Source organism: Sorghum bicolor, chromosome 3, assembly GCF_000003195.3.
Source record: "Sorghum bicolor cultivar BTx623 chromosome 3, Sorghum_bicolor_NCBIv3, whole genome shotgun sequence".
Lineage (NCBI taxonomy): Eukaryota > Viridiplantae > Streptophyta > Magnoliopsida > Poales > Poaceae > Sorghum > Sorghum bicolor.
Window position 1 is genome coordinate 9,628,353 of NC_012872.2, and position 20,353 is coordinate 9,648,705.

Consider the following 20,353-nt stretch of genomic DNA (forward strand, 5'->3'; position numbering starts at 1 on the left):
ACCGTGCCTATGTCACTATGTGCTCGCGAGAGCCAAGAAGAGGTTCACATTATACATTGAGTTTTGTTTTTCTCATACATATACTTTTTAGTGTTGTTACTCTAGAGTAAATTTTATAATATAATTTATTTTCTAGACATCTTTTTTTCACTATTCCACACCTTAGTTTGTATATCCTACTCAACCGCTATCAATGACTCCACACTCTCGCTAGCCAAAATTACCCCTCATGTCCCCCCATTGTCCTTCGTCATCGTGGCCCCCTCCCTCCCTCACTCACTCTCCATTGCCTGCGCAACCTCTCGCCCACTCCCTCACTTACATGGCTTCCTTGACCACCTTCACATGTGTCATTCTCTAGTTGTTTCCATCGCCTATGTCGCCATCATGCTTAAGTGCAAGTGCACTATTGTGCTCTAAGGGGGTGATTGGTTGCCCCCACGGTGGCATCCTAAGGCCCATCCGGTATGACTGTGTGCACCTGGCCCATGTTTGGTTCCTTACCTTATATCGTTTTGGTGTATCTTCTCATTCTCCTCTCCCCCTCTGTCCCAGCTGAGGTCGTCTTCTCGAGGTGAGCTTCCCTCGCCATCCTTCCATGGTGCGCTCCTTGGTGGGAAGGGGAGGCGCGAGCGCGGGAGATTGGAGCGTCCCGCCGATAAAATCACGCGCATGGGTGGGCGTTAGGGTTACCTCCCCCATTTGGCGCCTCTCCTTCCTCTACTCTCTCGGTGCGATGAATCCTCTTCCACCTTCTCGGCCTCCCTCCGCCATCACCGTCGTCAATCTCCGGCGGACCCTTGGCATTCCTCCCTAGGTCGTGTTGGTATACAAGTCACCTCCCCCTCCCTCTCCCCCTGTATGAGCTTTGATGTGCGCGGTGATTTTGTTTGCAGTTTGCATATGGAGCTAGGGTTCTTGATGTTATCCGGTTAGATCTGTGCGGTGCTTGTGTAGATTTACCAGTCAACTTGTGATTTCACATGTTCTACATTCAGATCTGTCATGGTTAAACCCTTTTTTGAGCTTTGGACATGTGGTCTGCTCTTCCACTTGCATATGATGATGCTTTGATTTATTACAAACTGAGCAAAGTGCCTAGGTTGATGATGTGAATGTAACTGTAGGCGCTGGAGGAGCACCTTTGAGTGTGGTAGCCGCACCTTGTTTATCTTGTGATGGCTGAACTTTTGCTTGCATTCTCTAATCTGTACTGATAAGTAGCATTGGTGGATTTATGTAATAAGCACTGAGACCTATGGCACTTTGCAATGATGTGTTGTTTCTTCTCTTACATTTTTGTGTGGTTAATAGAACTTTGGTGCTATCAAATTACCAATGATGATATCTTATTTGCATGTCAACTGTGTTACCAAAAACTAATGACCTTGAGCTTGTGTTGAGGTACTAAAACTTTGTTTCTTATGCTCCAAGCTCAAGTTCAACCGAGGAGCAACTGATATCTGAGGCCAATCTGTTGAATACTACATCATTTATTGCTATAATTTAGTTTTGTTCTTGCTGGTGACTAGAGTGGTAACCTCACCAAACCATACATGTGTGCTCACACCTTCTGTCATGCACCAAACCAAACATAGCTGGTCACACCAAGTCATACCACAAAACTGTCCAAACAAGCAACCAAACACGATTCCTATGATCCAGTATGCTACACTCATTTGCAACCAAATAGGCTAACGTGATGGTCTCATTTGGAATAGTTTGAGCCTGCACAAGCCCTCCATCCCGGATGGCAAACCAAGGAGCAACCAATCACCCCCTAAGTTAGTTGTGACGGAGAAGGATGATAACAAGGAGGCGATTACTAGTTGTGACAGAGAAAGATGATAACAAGGATGACATCATCTATTGGTTCATCGATCTTGACCTCACTTGTTCTTCAACGTTGCCTTGATCCATCAGCACCAAGTCTTGCTCAAGCTTCACCATCACGTGCGGTCCCTCTCTTCAATGCCTCCGACTTGCCCTTCACTCTTGCAACTGGTCCATCGAACCAAGCTGTCACACCCGGTTTTAAGGAACAAAACCAGGCTAGATAGGGCAAGAGAGTACACTACCCCACTTTAACAAGATTGAGCTACTTCTCAAGATGGTTCCTTCTCGATCTCCTTTGAAATATAAGAACAGAGACAACACATAGGCATCACGCAAACAAGACAAGCACACAACACATCTTCGATTCTACACATGTTTCTTCAACAATGGTGGTCATCCTAAAGGGCAGATGAGAGATGATATAGGCGATCGAACTTTTGAATGAAATAGGATTAGAAAACTTTTAATAAACTTACATAGAACAAAAACAAGGGAGTAAGCAGTAATAGCTCAAAGGAAGCTATCAAGGAGGGGATACAACGGGACAAGGATTGAGAAATAATCAAAATTAAAGAGTCAATGGATAATAAAATAGTTTTATAGCAAATTAGACTTTTCTAATCGACCAGTTCTATCTAGGCATACGTCCTACAGTCAACACTGCTCTGATACCACTCTGTCACACCCGGTTTTAAGGAACAAAACCAGGCTAGCTATATGTGTGCCCAGGAAGTCCACACATACAACAATACAAAGGAACAGTATCAGAAACAATGTTATATAGCGAAAACATACTTATAATTAACACTTACATCAGAGTATCGCGGAACGGTAACTAATCTTCACGCTCAATCTTCATAGGGACGGTTGAGTGGGGGTAACATATGCCTAGCACTTATTGTAACCTGAGAACATCGGATGTAACTCCTTCGCTCCTCTGATAACTCTTACTAGTAAACTGGGGTGGTGGGAAATAGCAAGAGTGAGCACATATCGTACTCAACAAGTATAACCAGGGGTTCATGAGGCTCAATTAGCTGACACTGGTTTGACTGCATTTAGCTTTTATATGTAGATAGCATATTTAATCGTTGGATAGCAAATATTAAGGTAGCATAATTAATCCCATAACCACATGATCAATGTATACAAGAATTAAGAATATCACATATAAACAACATAATAAACCATCATTTATCATCATTAATCATGTTCATCAGTGTCCATCTATTCCGTCAGTTTTCCGGGCCGCCCGTATCCGTGGGCACAGCTAGTATACCAGATTTAACACTCTGCAGAGGTTGTACATCTTTACCCATGAGTCATGATTTACCCTTTCGCCCGAGGTAGCTAGTCTCTAACCCCCTTCCTAGGGAGGTCGGCAGGGATCACTATAAAGTCTTTCAAAAGTTCGTCTAACAAGTTAGGGCCGCTTGGTTTCATTAGTCAGTCCATGTGATTCATCCGCAGGAATCCACGGTCATATAGCCCTCATGGTTGTACGAGTTGTCCCAGCTTTTGCCAAGGGATAAGTCCTTATGGAGGGTCAAGATCAATCCAGCAAAAGCCAGAGTTCTTTCCACCTTTATATTCAAGTTGCTAGAAAGTTTATTTTATTGTTTATTGTATATCCAAATATTCATGTTACAAGATCATGGATTATAATCAAGCACTAGCAAAACTATCCAAATGCATATCCAAATAGGTAACAAGAAATCCAGGTAACAATCATCTATGATTTTGCTAAGGTCATCAAGGTGGACACATGCATATGATATATGTATTAAAAGTGTGTAGGTAACAAGGATGATCCCAAGTTATACTTGCCTTGAATATTTGCTTAATTCTTACATCATCAGCTTTTAGTCATCACCTTCTGACCTTCAACACTCACAAGCGGTTCTCGTCTACTCGCAGATCACAGCAACCAAGCACACCAAAAAACACATACAAGCAACAAATAGAAACAACTAAGAACAACACACGAGACAATGTTAAACAACATACTAAAAGAGAGCTCGCTGCTACGGTCACGAGAGCGCAAGAAAACATTAAGAACAAGTCTATAGTTAAAAAGAAAACAACTATAGAGAGTTATATATTATTTTATTATTCTATTTTATAAAAGAAAACCTACATCCTTGATTTATTTCGATTTAGCAAAACCATAAGAAGCAAGTTAATTTAGATTACACAAATTATATCCTAGTTTAGAAAACATTTATCTATAAATATTGTCATATAGCTTTAACAAGTTAAACAAAATCATGACAAAATATATTTTAATTCAAAAGCTAAGTTAAGACTAGTCATATTTTATTAACATATATTATCGTATAATTCAACTTAGATTTATCTTGGCCAAATTAAAAATAACGTGTGGGAACACCTACTCAAAGTGCATGTGGCGTGAATTCAAGCTAAACAAGTTATAATATAAAAATACATTTATGATACTAATTAACTAAACCATATAAATATTTTTATTTAAACTATCGAAGTGTAACTCCTACGTCATTTTTGTAATTAGCAAACTAAAGTAAATTTAATCATATTTAATAAAGTTAAATTTTTATCTTTGCAAAAGAAAAAGCATATGCAAAAGCAGCTAATTATATTAATACTTTATTTATAAATAAACATGTCTTATACTATTATTTAATTCATTTAAACTTTAATTGGCAAAAATAAATAAAAATATCAGAGCGATACTATAATCTAACTATAAAGGACACGTGATTTTAAATTAAAATTTGTTTCTGTTGTAGTTAATCAAGTTAACAATGGATACTGGAAAGGCCAAGGTCAAACCATGTGTTTGCTTGCTTCGATTGAATGATAATGCTATCTTTTGCTAAAGATACATAGGCACCAAAGCTAGTAACAGAGCTACAGAGAGATCATGCAGAGAGACGTGGATATGCTCACCATAGCTAAAGACGAACGATCAGGCACAGATAATAGCATCCTTGCCCTGACGATGAGAAGAGCCAGCGGCAAGAGCTTCACCTAGCCGTGCTCCTCCGTCAGCACGAAATCTCGCAGCATCCGACTGCGCAGGGTCCCAGCATGATATACAAGTATTCACGATGTTCATGGCTGTGGTCTGCTAGCCTCTAGTTGACGAACTTGAGAAGATGACTCACAAACCTTTAAGAGGATTGGGCTTCAAACAATGCTCCATGGCTCACGGCTGGAGATGCCGGACCAAAGATGATCAGAGCATCAACATGGGGATCTTTGGCCTGCTATTGATGGCCGATGAACTGGACTTAGGGCAGTGCGTTAACGCATCTAGGGATTTGACGTGTGATGCTTTGATGGATGTGGTCGGCGGCGCCAGCAAAAGAAGTCGGCGAGGCGCAGATTGCCGGCCGGGAACAAGACGCACCCATGTTGGAGATCGGTAGGAACACAGCCGGCGGCTTTGCTAGCTCAGATGTTGTGTGCGGCGGCGTGGATCATAATCAATTGCCTTATTTTCAAGGGTTTGCAAAAGAAACGTTAGATGCTATTTATAGTCAGATACGACTAGATAAATATAAAATTTCCGGCGTGTGCGATTCATAGAGATTGATATATATATATATAATATTATATAAATGATTGATTACTTTATGAGGAAGCGCACGATGTGATCTTTAACCATGAAGGACGTGGCCTGGTCGATTGCTCCTTTTGGAATGTAAATACGTGTCATCACGCCAAGCAAAATAGCCCAAATAAAGTATCTGGAGTCCAATAAATATGAGTTTCCTTGGATATGTTGGAAAAAGTTTTAGCAGAATTCAGAATATTTCCGGTGAAGATATATATTAGAGATAATTTGATGTGCAATGATCTCAAATAGATTATTTGAATTGGAAGAAAGATATTTTGGGAAACTCTAAACATAAAAAAAATTAAGCTTGAGAAAGTGGCGAAGTGATTTTAGAAAAAAATAGAAAAACGCGCTCTAAAATTTTACCCACTCACAATACAAAGCCAAACAACAAACAAGCATCACACCACATCAACAAAATCCCATTAAGTTAATTTGGAACGATTTGAAAATTCATATTTTTCTATAACTAAATTTGCACTAACTCAAATTAAACTTGGCAAATCTTATACAAATATTAAATTCATTTTATATTTATTTAGTGTGTTCTATGCACAACCCAAAATTAGAAATTTTGGGGTGTGACACAAGCCTCATTCTGATCTTCTCCACCTTGGTCACATGACTCCACGTCATGTCTCATATGCAATGAGCTCCTCCATCATCACATAATCACCTGTGGACTAATCTCTCGTGTATCTCACATAAATACTATCAGTTCACCTAAGTTATCACTCAATTACCAAAACCAAACATGGACCTTTCTGTGGGGTTTGGGGAATTAGGGGTGGTGAGCGCCTAGGGTTTTTTTAGAAAGGGCTGAGCACCTAGTAGGATGGGCTGCAGGAATGGCAGGCTCCCAAAAAAAATTCTGACAGGTGGGCCACATAAAAAGTTGGGCAGGAAGTGGGCCAAATTGCCGCGTGGTATGGCAGCCAATTGGTGGCGACGGTTAGTGTGTTGTTAAAAGTTGGATATAGGGACAAACAGTCCGACATTAAAGCCAATTAACGTCAAACGGTGTATCGCTATAAGGAGCTATAACGTCGGATAGTCCATGAGTAATTTTTGACGTCGAACCTTCTAACATTAAATCGATATTTTTAGCGACTCCAGACGACGTTAATTCTGGGATGTGGCGTAGTGTTAGGCCATCTCCAATCTACAATGGTAAGAATCAGGTGTTGCCTTTTAGATGACATCTCATCTTGTATGCTCCACATGAAAATGCATCTTTTTATTCTATATATACATTCTCTCTTCCTTCATCTATGCAAGACTGCAAGAGAGTATAGAGAAGGTATGTGATGAAGACGTCACTCCTTTAGGTACTCGTAACACTTCTCGAGTTGATATCCAACAACTAATTCACAATAATTATTAAATCTCAAGATAAACTCATCCTAAGTACTTATTTTTATGATTATTAAAAATACCACCTAATGATAGTTCAGACATGAAATTAGGCCAAAAAGTAAAACTAAGGACCGAAACAGCCAATTCTTCTTCTTCTTTTTTGAAAAAAAAAGTTTAAAATTTGCACCCAATATCAATAGAAACATACACGTCTTGAGACCAAATCAAGGGGGCATATATATATACAGTACTAGCTAGAGATAAGAGAAGACAAGCTTTGTGTTGCATCTCACGAACCTGCCCTGAAACTTTGAGCAAAACAAAACTTTGTAATTCATCTTCTGGGTGTAGACGTGTAGTTGCCCCTTCTTCTGTTCTTTCGTGGACTGCAGTTGAGAGTTGAGACTTGAGACTCCCCCTCTCTTCTGTATCCGCGCGCGGCTTCCTCGCGCCTTCATCTCCGCACTCCGGCTCTGCATTAGAAAAACTCCCGGCAGTTCGAGCTCAAGCGTCACCCCGAGGCACGAAGTCAACGACCTAGCTGATCACCCATCCATCCCGCTCAGCGCGGCGCTCATCGGATCTGCCGCAAGAAAGGTTATGTTATTATAAGCAAGCTGCTGTTGTGTGGCAGCCACGGATCGTCATCTTGCCCCAACTCCATAGCGTAGCGCGCAGAGGGAGCCTTCTTGCTTAGGACAGTCCAGAACACGAGGCAACGGCGACGGCTATGGGCGGACATGGCCACCCTTACTCGCCGGCGGAGCTGGAGCTGCCAGGGTTCGTGCCGCAGCGGCTGTCGCAGGGCCAGATCCTCGCCCCTTTCGTGGGCACCGCCGTCTTCTCCGTCCTCGGCGCCTGGCTCATCTCCGGTAACCCCACCACTGCCTCCACTCTCCTTCCCGATTCGTTCAAAAAAAAACTCTCCTTCCCGATGATCCTCTGCACAGGTGTGGATCCCGATCGGTGATGGTGATTGATTTGCATGCGCGCGCGCTTCGCAGGAAGATGCGGCGGCGGTAGATTATCCAAGACCGACCGCTTGCTCTTGGGCTGGTGGGTGTTCACCGCGCTGGCTCACATCGTCTTCGAGCCACCCTTCCTCTTCACCCCTGATTTCCTCAGCAAGGAGAACCCAAATTTCTTCGACGAGATGTGTGAGTTCTCGATCTGGCGCTGCTACGCTACGACCCCAGAGATCTCGATCGCTGTGCCAATTGGCCACCAGTCGTAGTTTTCAAATCAGATTATTGTTCTTTTTTTAAGGCCGTGTATTATTGTTTGACTGACTGACCACTGACAGAGCAAATGCAAATGATGTTTCAGTTAAAGAGTACAGCAAAGGTGACTCCAGATACGCCTCTCGGAACACTGTAGTCCTCGCACTTGAAGTGATAACTGTTGGGTTCAAAGGCCCTGCATCGCTTCTTGCAGTGTAAGAGCAGAGCTGATTCTCATCTCTTTCCAAGCACGCAAAATTGGTCACTTCAAGTTATTTTTCCTATGTAACCACATGCTTTGCTTGATGCTTGCATTGCAGCTATGCGATTGCATCCCGGAAGTCGTACAGCCACATCCTCCAGTTCGCCGTTTCTCTGAGCCAGCTATACGGATGCTTGGTTTACTTCATCACCGCGTACTTGGATGGCTTCAACTTCTGGGTCAGTCCGTTCTACTTCTGGGCATATTTCATCGGTTCCAACAGTTCATGGGTGATCATACCGACGCTCGTCGCCACAAGGAGCTGGAAGAAGATTTCGGCAGCATTTCAAGCTGAGAAGGTCAAGACCAGATAATCCTGCATTCCTGTGTGGTTGTGTCCTGCCGTGCGTTTGCCACACGTCAGAAGTTTTATCCTCTTCGCTTGAGCTTTTATGTATATTCAACAGTATTTTTTCCTCACAATAAATCAGTGGATAGTACTTTGAGTTAAACAAACAGTACTGTACAATGCATGCTATACGAGAATGGGCATCATGATCATTTGTTGCTGAATATGGGGTTCTTGTGTTCTTGGTAAAAGTAAACCTATATGCCTTTTGTGAAACTTGTACTGTTTTGCCGCTTTTCATGCAGTAATAGGCAACAGTAATGGTCTTATTTCAGCCTGGCGTGTAGAGCAACTCACGTTTTGGCATTTCATTTGAAGCTGCTCCTTTCTTCTGCCATATAATTTCGTTTGCATGCCTTATCATTATAACGGAAACAGGAAGCGAAACCACAACATGATGTTTTTTTTTAAAAAAAACACCCTAATTACTCTAAGGTCTTAGATAATCATTCATTGTTTTTTTCTTTCACGTCACACCACAAAGTGTTTCTGATGTGTTTAGTTCAAATCTAAGCTTAATATACGTGTTCAATAACATGTAAATTGATACGCTCATCGTTTCCTTCATACATGAATATGAGGTTTGCATGAAGTCCAGTTCATTAGGTTACTTCTGACTAGAGCTAGGATTTGGGCCGTGCCGTTTGAGGGCGGATCATGACACAGTCTTTTGGCACGACCTGAAGCACAACACGGCACGAAATATTTTAGGCCGTGTTAGCACGACACGAACACAAGAGTCATGCCGACGGTGCCGTTCCCACAATATTGCCACAACGGGCTATATGGCCTGGCCCGTATCTTAGGCCGTGCTTGGGCCGACACGACACAAAATTGACATGTAGACATTTCTCTGTCCTCTCTTCGTCCTCAGTGACTCCTCACCAGCGCCTTGCACCGTCTGCTTTTTTCTCGCAGAGCCATGGACGCCATCGAGCACGCCATCCAACTCCGCAAGGAGGATGTCAGGGCCATCACGCGGATCTAGAACCGCACCACCGCCATCGCGCGGATCTAGTCACATTGTTGTCGGGTCTGGCTCCTTTCCGTGGTGTCGGATCCTCACCGTGGTATGCGAGCGCGGGCCGTCGGGCACCACGGTGGGGCAGCTCCCACACGCATGCCGGGGAGCACCGGCGGTAGGGGGCTCCTGCATGCAAATGGTGGAGCGGACATGGTGGGATGGGGCACGACCTGGGAAAGGGCATGTGGGGCTGGAGGTTAGCAGGGCTTGCCACAGCTCGTGTGGCGGCCGATGAGGGTGCAACAATTGCTGGCATGGGCATGGGCGTAGGCGCAGGCGCGGCCCCGACCCACGTCGTGGGCGGGACGGTGCGGCCAACATCTAGAAGAGAACAGATAGAGGAAGGTTTGGGCTGCTGACTAACGGGCCCCACTATAGGGCAAAATGGTCCTTTCATCTGTCTATTTGACAGCGTTAGAGGTAAAAATTGACGAAATGACATATTGGGCAAAATAGTTTAGCGTTATGGCATCGGGGTCCGTCTGAACTTTTTAGTAACATATAGGAATCAACTATCTTTTATAATGACATACGGGAAAAATGTTTCTAAGTAATCACTTCTTGGTTACCACAATTATGTACTAAACGTCAAAAATTTCGGGTATGGAGAGAGTACTATTCTCTTTGTAGTAAGGCCAGTCTCAATGCATAGTTTCATGGCACAGTTACCAAGACTATAAACTAGGTAACCGAGCCATATAAGTTTTATGGGGATGAAACTCCTCTCTTATCTGATGAAACTCTTTCATTTAATGACTCTGCCAAGTCAGCAATTATGCTTATGTGGCACCCATTTAATGTGCATGACACTCTCATAAAACATGCATTGAGACTGACCTAAACGACTTGCTTGTCGACCTTAAATTTATTGGTCTAATCTTTCACAGAGGTTTGTTATAGTTGGAACCAATTTGCATACCAGTTAGATTAATAGGACGACTCATATGGGGAAAGAGGTATTATGTTTCCCCGTGTGGTTGACTCAATACAAACTAAAATGAAGAGGCTTTACTCAGAGCATCTCCAAGAGCTTTTCTAAATTTAACTCTTTAAATCATTATTTAGAAAGTCATTTGTATAGAAATCACTTTTTATATTTCTTCTCTCTCCAACAGTTTTTCTATATCTCATACATACTTTAGAGAGTCATTCTCGTCTTTTATATTTAGCTAGCAAAAAATCCAGAATAGAAGATGACTATATTTAGATAACCATTTAGATAAGCCGTTGGATGATAGTTTTTCACTAAAATCTATATTCCTAACATTTAGAAAGGATATGGAGAGTATCTTAGAGATGCTCAGTGTTAATTTTTTTTAAAAAAAATAAAATGATATTAATATAGGGACTCTATTACAGAACTATATCTAATTAATAATAGAATCAGATAAAATAAGGGATTTGACCAAAGCGGTACGGACACAAGGTTCGTTCCACTGTAAAAAGTTGGCTAACTAAAAGCAGTATGAATGTTTATACAACATATACACGTACTGTACCTTTTTAATTATCAAAAAGGCAGGTCAAAAAGCACAATGGCAGCATTGCTACAACGTTCTTGGTTATTGCACAGACAACTCAAAGAACACACAACGAAGGCAACGCTATTTGAAGTTTCTTTCTTTAGTTTTGATCGGACACATAGCTACACGTTGGCCAGGCAAATCAAGAGCAGTGCGTGGATGGAGCTTTGACCGAGTTCTATCTACCTGAGGAAGCCGTGTGCCATCTTAGGCTTTGTTCAGCTCCCTGGAACCATATTCTTGCCCTTCAACAGTTCCGGGTTAGGATCAAGCAGTCTACTTCCTCCACTCATTTCTACACTCGGGTCAGAAACCGATGAGAGGTTCGATTTCATTCCGGGCCGTGGAGATTAGAAAAAAAAAAGGCAGTTTTTTTGGAATAATTTTCATTCCAGATCAGCCCAATGAATACATATTTTAGTTCTGATCCGATTTAAAAACGAGTTATAGTAATCCACTTAGAATGGGCCCGAAAACAAGTCAATCCTGTAGAAACAAACAACGCCTTAAACAGCTCATCGGCAGCACTGCCGACACTTTCCTCCCTGCCACCCTGCTTCTCCACCAGCTGCTCAGCACCCTTCACGACGTCCCGGTGCAAGCACAAGCTCCTTGAGATATAACTTAGGCCTTGTTTGATACAGCTCAACTTCACTAGTAAAGCTGTTTTTTTAGAAAATAGCTTTATGAGCAACTTTCTAGATGAAGCTAAGCTATTTTGAAAAAAGTGTTTGGTAAAATAGCTTCACCAACTACTTCTTACATAGATGAGAGAGAGAAATGAGAGAGAGAGCTGCAATAAGCTACTTTTTTCAGCTTCATCCCAACTCATGTCTTTGGGAGAGAAGAACAAAAACAGCTTCATCCATGAAGCTGTTTTAGAAACAAGTGTTTGGCAAAAAAAAAAACAGCTCACAACAGCTCATGAAACTGTTGTGAGTTGTATCAAACAGGCCCTTAAATATGACATAGCAAGGGCAAAGTAGTCCAGAAACACGCCTGTGGGCCTGTGGCCGTCTGGCGACTTCCTTTGCTTCTCTTTCCTCTCTTCCTAGGACAACTACTAGAAGCTATACGGAGAGCGAGTATGTCTTGCATATTGAGATAGATCATGAGATGTTGTGGATAATTTGCATTAAGATGTTGGAAGTTAGTGGCATGGCATGACTATTAGTGGAAGATGATGTTGATGTCTTGCTTGTTCAAAAAAAACTTGAGATGATGCATGGATAGCTTACATTAAGAGGTTGAAAGTTAGTTGTACGACATGTCAATTAGTAGAAGATGATGTGGATGTCTTGTATGTTAAGATAGAAGTTGAGATGCATGAATAGCTTGCATGAAGAGGTTGGAAAGTAGTGGCATGACATGTCTATTAGTGAAGGTTGGAAGTTAGTTGTATGACATGGCAATTAGTGAAAGATGACGTGGATGTCTTGCATGTTAAGATAGCACTGAGATGCATGCATAGCTTTCATGAAGAGATTGGAATGTAGTGACATGACATGTCTATTAGTGAAAGATGATGTGGATCATATTAAGATATAACTTGTCATGTATACCTACTATCAAGAGGTTAGAAGGTAGTGGTATGACATGTCTATTAGTGGAAGATTATGCGGATGTCTTGTATGTTGAGATAGCACTTGAGATGACGCGGATAACTTGTACTAAGAGATTGGAAGTTAGTGGCATGACTTGGCTACTAGTGGAAGATAATGTGAATGTCTTGCATGTTGAGATAGAACTTGAGATGATGTGAATAAATTGCATTAAGAGGCTGGAAGTTAGTGACATGCCATGATTATTGTGAAAAATGACGTGGATGTCTTACATGTTAAGATAGAACTAGATGACGTGGATACCTTGGTTCAAAGTTAGGGCAAAGATGACGTGAATATCTTGCATGGTAAGATAGATCATGGGGTGGGGATTAACTTTAGGAAAAAGTTCATATTGCTCCCTCCAAGTTTGGCTTATGCCAAAAAAAAATCCCAAACTAACATTTGGTTCAATTTACTCCCTCCAACTATTTAAGTTGGTGCAACTAACACCTTAAAGAGATTTTTCTTTTTTTTTGTCTATGCACAAATTATATTTTAGTTTCAAATTTTGTGAGGTCATAGAGGACGTTGTATTTTGTGTTAGAAAAATACACTATGAATTTTTCATCACTGTATTTTATACAATATTGTATCTTTAATATTAATTTATTATTAAATTTTCTAAGCTACAAAAATATAGTGGCAAAAAGATAAGATACATTTTTTTAATATAACTTATGATGTTCTCCACAATATCACAAAGACTCTAATACATGGAAAAATAAAAATAATAAATTATGTTAAGAGGTAAACTAGACCAACTGAAATAGTTGGGGTGAATAAACTGAACAAGTATTTATTTAATCCTCTGTATCCTTGCTCTTATTAGCAAGCTGCTGTTGTCAGCAGCGACGATCGTCATCTTCCCCAACTCTATAGCGTAGTAGAGGGCTCCTTAGGCTTGCTTTAGGCTAGTCCAGAACACGAGGCGGTGGCTGGCGGCGACGGCGGCTATGGGCGAAAATGGCCACCCTTACTCGCCGGCGGAGCTGGAGCTGCCAGGGTTCGTGCCGCAGCGGCTGTCGCAGGGCCAGATCCTCGCGCCTTTCGTCGGCAACGCCGTCTTCTCCGTCCTCGGCGCCTGGCTCATTTCCGGTAACCCCACTGCCTCCACTCCTTTCGATTATATAACCAAAATCTGTACAGATCCCGATCGATGATGGGCTTCGCAGGAAGATGCCGCGGCGGCGGTAGATTATCCAGGACCGACCGCTTGCTCATGGGCTGGTGGCTGTTCGCCGCGCTGACTTACATCGTCTTAGAGTCACCCTTCCTCTTCACCCCTGATTTCCTCAGCAAGGAAAACCCTAATTACTTCGACGAGCTATGTGAGTTCTTGGGCGCTGCTTCTACCCAGATCAGCATATATTGCTAACTGTAGTTTCGAAATCAGCAGATGGTGTATTGCTTTGGCCTTGTTTAGTTCTATTTTGGCACTGTAGTATTCTCGTTTTTATTTGACAAATATTATCTAATCAGGCTTAAAAGATTCATCTCGTGATTTACAGACAAACTGTGCAATTAGTTTTTATTTTTGTCTATATCTAATGCTTAATGCATGTGCTCCAAGATTTAATGTGACGGAGAATCTTGAAAAGTTTTTGGTTTTCGGGGTGAACTAAACAAGGCACTGACATAGCAAATAATGCAAATGTTGATTCAGTTAAGGAGTACAGCAAAGGTGACTCTAGATTCGCCGCTAGGAACTCCACAGTCCTCGCGCTTGAAGTGGTAACCATCGTGCTGGAAGGACCTGCAGCTCTTCTTGCAGCGTAAGAGCACAGCTGTTTCTCATCCCTTAATTTCCAAGCACGCAAAAATTGATCACTTTAAGCTATTCTTTTCTAATGGTAGAATGTGTAGTTTAAAAATAGATTTAGCTAGTGCCACTACTAGTCTACTAGTATTCCTCGTACTGGCAGAGGTATTGTTATTTATTTGGAAAACATAATTAATTAAGCCCATTGATGATATATAGTTCTTTCTTCTTATTCAGAAGTTCATAATTCATGGAAGAACTAAGAGAAGTTTGTAATTACTAATATAAGATGAGATGGCTTATTTGTTCTATGTAACCACACATGCTTTCCTTGCTGCTTGCAGCTATGCGATTGCATCCCGGAAGTCGTACAGCCACATCCTCCAGTTCGCCGTTTCTTTGGCCCAGCTATACGGACGCTTGCTTTACTTCATCACCGCGTACCTGGATGGCTTCAACTTCTGGGTCAGTCCGTACTACTTCTGGGCATATTTCATCGGTTCCAACAGTTCATGGGTGATCATACCAACTCTCGTCGCCACAAGAAGCTGGAAGAAGATTTCAGCAGCATTTCAAGCTGAGAAGATCAAGACCAGATAATCCTGCATTCCTGTGTCCTGCCGTGCGTTTGTCATAATTGCTTGGAAGTTGTAACACCCAAAATTTGATTTCGGATTAATAGGATTTAATTTGATTTAATTAAGTATTTTTGAGAGCATTTAAATTTAGCACTTAAATAATTTTGTGGAAAATAAAATTTATCATAAGTTTTAGAAACATGTTGTTGCATTCATGTTGGAGCACATTTTATTCTATGCTTGTTGTTTTTTTTATGAGAATTTATTTTGCACACAAAACTCTAGTTGGAAAATGTTTGGAAAAAGAAAACAGAAAAGATTTTTGAAAAAAAAACCCAGCCGAAACCCCCCTCACTCCCTCGGCCCAGCCCCTCTCCGGCCTGCTTACTTTTCCCCACCTTGGCCCATCCGCGGCGGCCCAGTTGGGCAGCTCACCCGCGCCCTTCTCTCCCTCCCTTTGGCTGACGCGCGGGCCCAGCGCGCAGCGCCTTTCTTCTTCCCTGCCGTAGCCTGGTAGGTTTCGGTTGGGAGCGAAACAGAACCGAGCCCAATCTTCCCAATCCCGAAAACCCCGGGATAACTTGCCTTTCCGAGCCCTATAAATATCTCTAGCCTCGCCCGCATCCCGTTTTCCCACCGCGCCGCTGAAATTGAACCGTAGCTACCGAATTCGTCGAAGTTGGATCACGCCGTAACGTGCAGGAAGTTTCTTCCTCGTCTCCTCGCGGCCGGACCATCCTAAGCCATCCCCGACGCCCGCTAAGTGGTTAGGTGAGTCCGCGGCGAGCTCCTCTTCCCGCCGGTGTTTTTATTTCTTGAAACCGTGCTCGGAAACGAGAAGTCAACATTCTCCGGCGAGCTTTCCGGCGGCTCGCATGGCCACCGCCGCACCGGAATGCCCCTGGTGGCCGGCGCCACCGTGATTTGGTCCTGGAAGCTCGTGAACCGTCGGATCCAAGATCAAGGGCCAGGATTAGAAGATACCCTTTCATTGCGAGAATTCGTGAAGAGTCCCTGGAAAGATTGGTTAATTACCCCGCGGTCCCTGGCGCCCTGGAACAGATTACGTTTCCTTGTGTTGAAAGCGTATTTACGTTTGGTTAAGGCCAAATACGTTTTCGGCTAATTACAGTTTTGCCACTGGTTTGGTTTTGCTCATAAAATATTCATTTTAACTCCGTTTTTGTCCATTCAAATTCCGTTGGATTCGTATTTACGATCTCTACATGTTAGAAATATTAGTTTACTGTTTTGAAACTTTTTAATTCTGCAGTAGCATTTAATTAATTATTTCTTTATAGGAAATCTTAGAAAATTCATATCTTTCGCGTTTTAATTCCGATTTTCGTGAACTTTACGTTTGTGATCGTAGCGCTGCGTAGAATATTTTGATAAACTTTTATATTTGTTTTACCACTGTTTGGTGTAATGTTCTAATTATACCTTGTTTGCTTTGTGTATGATTGTCTCCATTGGATTGCGTGTTGTTGATTGATGTTTGGGAATAGACGGTGAGCTGTACGTTGGTGATCAAGACCAAGCTTTTGAAGACCAGCGGGCTCAGGAGAGCTTTGGTCAAGGCAAGTATAACTTGGGATCATCCTTATTACCTATACACACATAATACAATATTTATCATATGCATGTGTCCCCCTTGATGACCTTAGCAAGATCATAGATGATTGTTACCCTGAATTCCTTGTTACCTATTTTGGATATGCATTTGGTAGTTCTTGCTAGTGCTTGATTATTAATCCATGATCTTGTGACATGAATATTTGAATATACAATAAACAATAAAATAAGCTTTCTAGCAACTTGAATATAAAGGGTGGAAAGAACTCTGGCTTCTGCTGGATTGATCTTGACCCTCCATAAGAACTTATCCCTTGGCAAAAGCTGGGATAGCACGTACAACCATGAGGGCTATATGGCTCTGGCTTTAGCTCAGTATGAAGAACTTTTCTAGCTTGTTAGCGGTTACCCGAAAGGGCGCTAGAGGGGCTGAACCGTTTTGGGTATAGTGTGGCCTCTGTCTGTATGTGTATAGGCTGCGAGTCATTGTGCCATCGGAAGGGGGGCTCTATATCTGCGCGCAAAGGAAACCTTGCGGCCCTAACATGTTAGACGAACTTTTGAAAGGCTTCATAGTGATCCCTGCTGACCTCCCTTGGAAGGGGGTTAAGAGACTAGCTACCTCGGGCGAAAGGGTAAATCATGACTCATGGGTAAAGATGTACAACCTCTGCAGAGTGTTAAACCTGGTATACTAGCTGTGCCCACGGATACGGGCGGCCCGGAAAACTGACGGAATAGATGGACACTGATGAACGTGAATAATGATAATAAATGATGGTTTATTGTGTTGTTTATATGTGTTATTCTTAATTCTTGTATACATTGATCATGTGGTTATGGAATTTATTATGCTACCTTGACATTTGCTATCCAATGATTAAACATGCTATCAACTATTAAAAGCTAAATGCAGTCAAACCAGTGTCAGCTATTTGAGCCTCATGAACCCCTAGTTATACTTGTTGAGTACGAAATGTGCTCACTCTTGCAATTTCCCAACACCTCAGGATATGACAATGAAGATGACTGGAATGAGGATTACCGTTATGAGTACTAGGTTTGAAGTCAACCAGTCAACAGTGTCCCTGTGTGGAGCTTCCGTCGAGAGCGTTGTTTACTTATTGCTATCATTCTTGTATGAGACTATGTGATATATTATGTTCCGCTATGTAATAAGCACTGCGATGGTACATTTGAGATTTGTCTACTTATGTGTGCGACTGTTTCTGGGGCACATATGAGTCTTTTTATGCATCCTATTTTGTTCTTAAAATATGGGTGTGACAGAAGTTTATTGGGAGGTACTGTACAATGCATGCTGTACAATAATATGGGCAAATCATGATCATTTGTTCCTGAATCTGGGATTCTTGTGTTCTTGGTAAAAGTAAACCTGTACTATTTTGCATCCTTTTTGTTTTTGTGCAGTCAGTCATATGCAATGGTCTTATTTCTTTTTAAGCAAATTGGCAGGTGCTCTGCCGTTTTCACAATGGTCTTATTTTGAGCCTGGCGTGTTCAGGTCAAACAACTGGATTGTGACTGTACCAACTCACATTGTGGCATTTGATTCGAAGCTGCCCCTTTTGTTGTGCCATATAATTTTGTTTATATATATGGCTTGTCGTTACAATGGAAACAGGAAACAAAACCACAATATGATTATTTTTTTTTAAAAAAAAAGTCCACCACACGCTATTCTTTATCCATTATTGATGCTAGTTGAGAGATGTCCGACCGACTCGCTAAGAGCAAGTATTATGGTGTGTTGTAAGCTGGCTAAATGCTGATGTGGAGGAGAGAAGAGAGGAGAGAGAGGAGAAGCAGGCTGTAAGCTTACAGCCAGCTTAGACACAATAACCAAGAAACTTTGTGAGAGAGATAAGTGGGCCATGTATTAATAGTGAATAGCTAACTATTGTATGGATGGGCTGGGAGAAGGCTGTAAGGAACCTTACAGTCAGCAAGTGGGTTGTATTATTAAACTTGCTCTAACCTGCCCAACTGCCCAAGTTTCCGCAGTCTGGCTTCCTGAACTTAAAGCCAGCCAATAATTGAGCTGCTGCTGCCAGGCTGAGATATAAAATTACTATAGATTCAAGAATCCTTATTGAAAATTTGTGTTTATCGGATGATATGGGTCCTTGATGAAAATAATATGACTATAGTTCACTCGATATTCTTTTAGTGTGTTTTCACTTGGAAACATTAAGCAAAATTGTACTTGTACATTACCTTTTCTTTTTCATTTGCAATTCTAGTCATATAAACTGTAACATTAGATTTATAGTATTGGACAACACAAGTTATTTTAATTTATGTTGATCGTCAAATACTTTTGCGTTAGACATATTAAGTACGGGATTTGACCAAAGTGGTACGGACACAAGGTTCTGCTGTTTAAAGTTGACAAACTAAAAAAGCAGTACAAGGCCCACCTGAAATTTTAAAACTTTTTAAGATTCTTCTTTGTATCGAATCTTACGGTACATGCATGAAGTATTAAATATAAATATAAATAACTAATTGCACAATTTGTCTATAATTTGCGAGACGAATTTTTCAGCCTAATTAATCTATGGTTAAACAATAATTACCAAATACAGACGAAAGTGCTACGACACCTAAAGACTCTTGGCCCAAAGAACTAAACAAGGACTGAGTGTTTATACAACATACAATGTTTTTTAAATTATCAAAAGACAGGTCGAAAAGCACACTGCCACCACTGCTACAACGTTCTCGGTTATTATTACACAAACATCTTGAAGAACACACACAGCGAAGGCAACATTATTTGAAGTTAATAATTACATAACAGACATACACAGCTACACGTTGCCGTTGGGCAGACAAATCAAGAGCAGTGCGTGGATGGAGCTTTGATCGAGTTCCATCTACTTGAGGAAGCCCTGCGCCATCTTAAACAGCCCACCGGCGGCGCTTTCCTCCCCGGCGCCGCCCTGCTTCTCCACGAGTTGCTCAGCGCCCTTCACGACGTCGCCGAGGCCAAACCCTTCCGACGACGACTTGCCGCCTTCCTCCTTGGGCGCCGGCGCAGGCACCGGCTCCTTCTCCTTGGGCGCCTCCTCCGCTGGCTTCGGCGGCGCCGCGTCGCCTGCAGCCGCAGGCTCGGCGGCGTGTCCTCCCGCGCTGAACTCCTTGAGGTAGCCCTCGGCCTTCTCGATGTACTGCCCGGCCGGCTTGTCCTCGAACTTGCCGTACGTGGACGCCGCGTGCAGGATCTCGGCCGCCGCGCCGGCGACCTCCTTCTTGTCGACGTTCTCCACGCTCTTCTGCTGGAACGCCGACGCGGCGGCCTCCGCGACCAGCTTGCCGCTGGAGAACAGGTCGCCGGAGCTCTTGCCCTCTGCCATTGGATCGATAGCTTCAGTTCTTTTTTCGCTTCAGCAGATAGTGAGGACGCCACTAGCTAGCGACCTAGCTTTATAGGCGAAAGAGGAGGATTTGAGGAAGAGCTGGGCACTGCAGCGATCGAAAGCAACTTTTCTGGTTGGATTTGATGGTGGATAGAGAGACGTGATATCTGCCGTTAGAAAAGAAAACAATAAAAAGCACTGTTGGCTTCTTATCACAGGGTTTTTGTTTTTATAATAAATCAGTAAATAGTATTTTTTTTTGCTATAGTTTATCTACCAAACA

The 20,353-nt window shown here is 42.3% G+C and overlaps 2 protein-coding genes across 4 annotated transcripts; one reads left to right on the plus strand and one right to left on the minus strand.

Moving 5' to 3' along the window:
* LOC8085050 (probable 3-beta-hydroxysteroid-Delta(8),Delta(7)-isomerase) lies at positions 7,114–15,178 on the plus strand. Of its 3 annotated transcripts, none has more exons than XM_021455774.1 (4): positions 7,114–7,665; positions 13,948–14,103; positions 14,439–14,547; positions 14,879–15,178. In XM_021455774.1, exons 1-4 carry the CDS (start codon positions 7,524–7,526, stop codon positions 15,132–15,134), a joined length of 663 nt encoding a protein of 220 aa, XP_021311449.1. In that variant the 5' UTR covers positions 7,114–7,523; the 3' UTR covers positions 15,135–15,178. The 3 variants fall into 3 exon arrangements, with proteins under 3 accessions (XP_021311449.1, XP_002455344.1, XP_021311448.1); XM_002455299.2 differs by lacking the exons at positions 13,948–14,103; positions 14,439–14,547; positions 14,879–15,178 and adding exons at positions 7,798–7,950; positions 8,120–8,228; positions 8,334–8,826 and having other exon boundaries at positions 7,166–7,665; XM_021455773.1 differs by lacking the exon at positions 7,114–7,665 and adding an exon at positions 13,608–13,870.
* On the minus strand, positions 19,339–20,127 carry LOC8085051 (nodulin-related protein 1). The gene has a single exon (XM_002457491.2). It carries the CDS (start codon positions 20,065–20,067, stop codon positions 19,588–19,590), a length of 480 nt encoding a protein of 159 aa, XP_002457536.1. The 5' UTR covers positions 20,068–20,127; the 3' UTR covers positions 19,339–19,587.

What these genes read in the sequence shown, in the direction of transcription:
- LOC8085050 (XM_021455774.1), top strand. Translation starts at nt 7,524, where the DNA reads ATGGGCGGACATGGCCACCCTTACTCGCCGGCGGAGCTGGAGCTGCCA. An exon ending in TAATTACTTCGACGAGCTAT is followed by an intron (nt 14,104 to 14,438) that starts GTGAGTTCTTGG and finishes ATGTTGATTCAG; the next exon opens with TTAAGGAGTACAGCAAAGGT. An exon ending in CCTGCAGCTCTTCTTGCAGC is followed by an intron (nt 14,548 to 14,878) that starts GTAAGAGCACAG and finishes TGCTGCTTGCAG; the next exon opens with CTATGCGATTGCATCCCGGA.
- LOC8085051 (XM_002457491.2), bottom strand. Translation starts at nt 20,067, where the DNA reads ATGGCAGAGGGCAAGAGCTCCGGCGACCTGTTCTCCAGCGGCAAGCTG.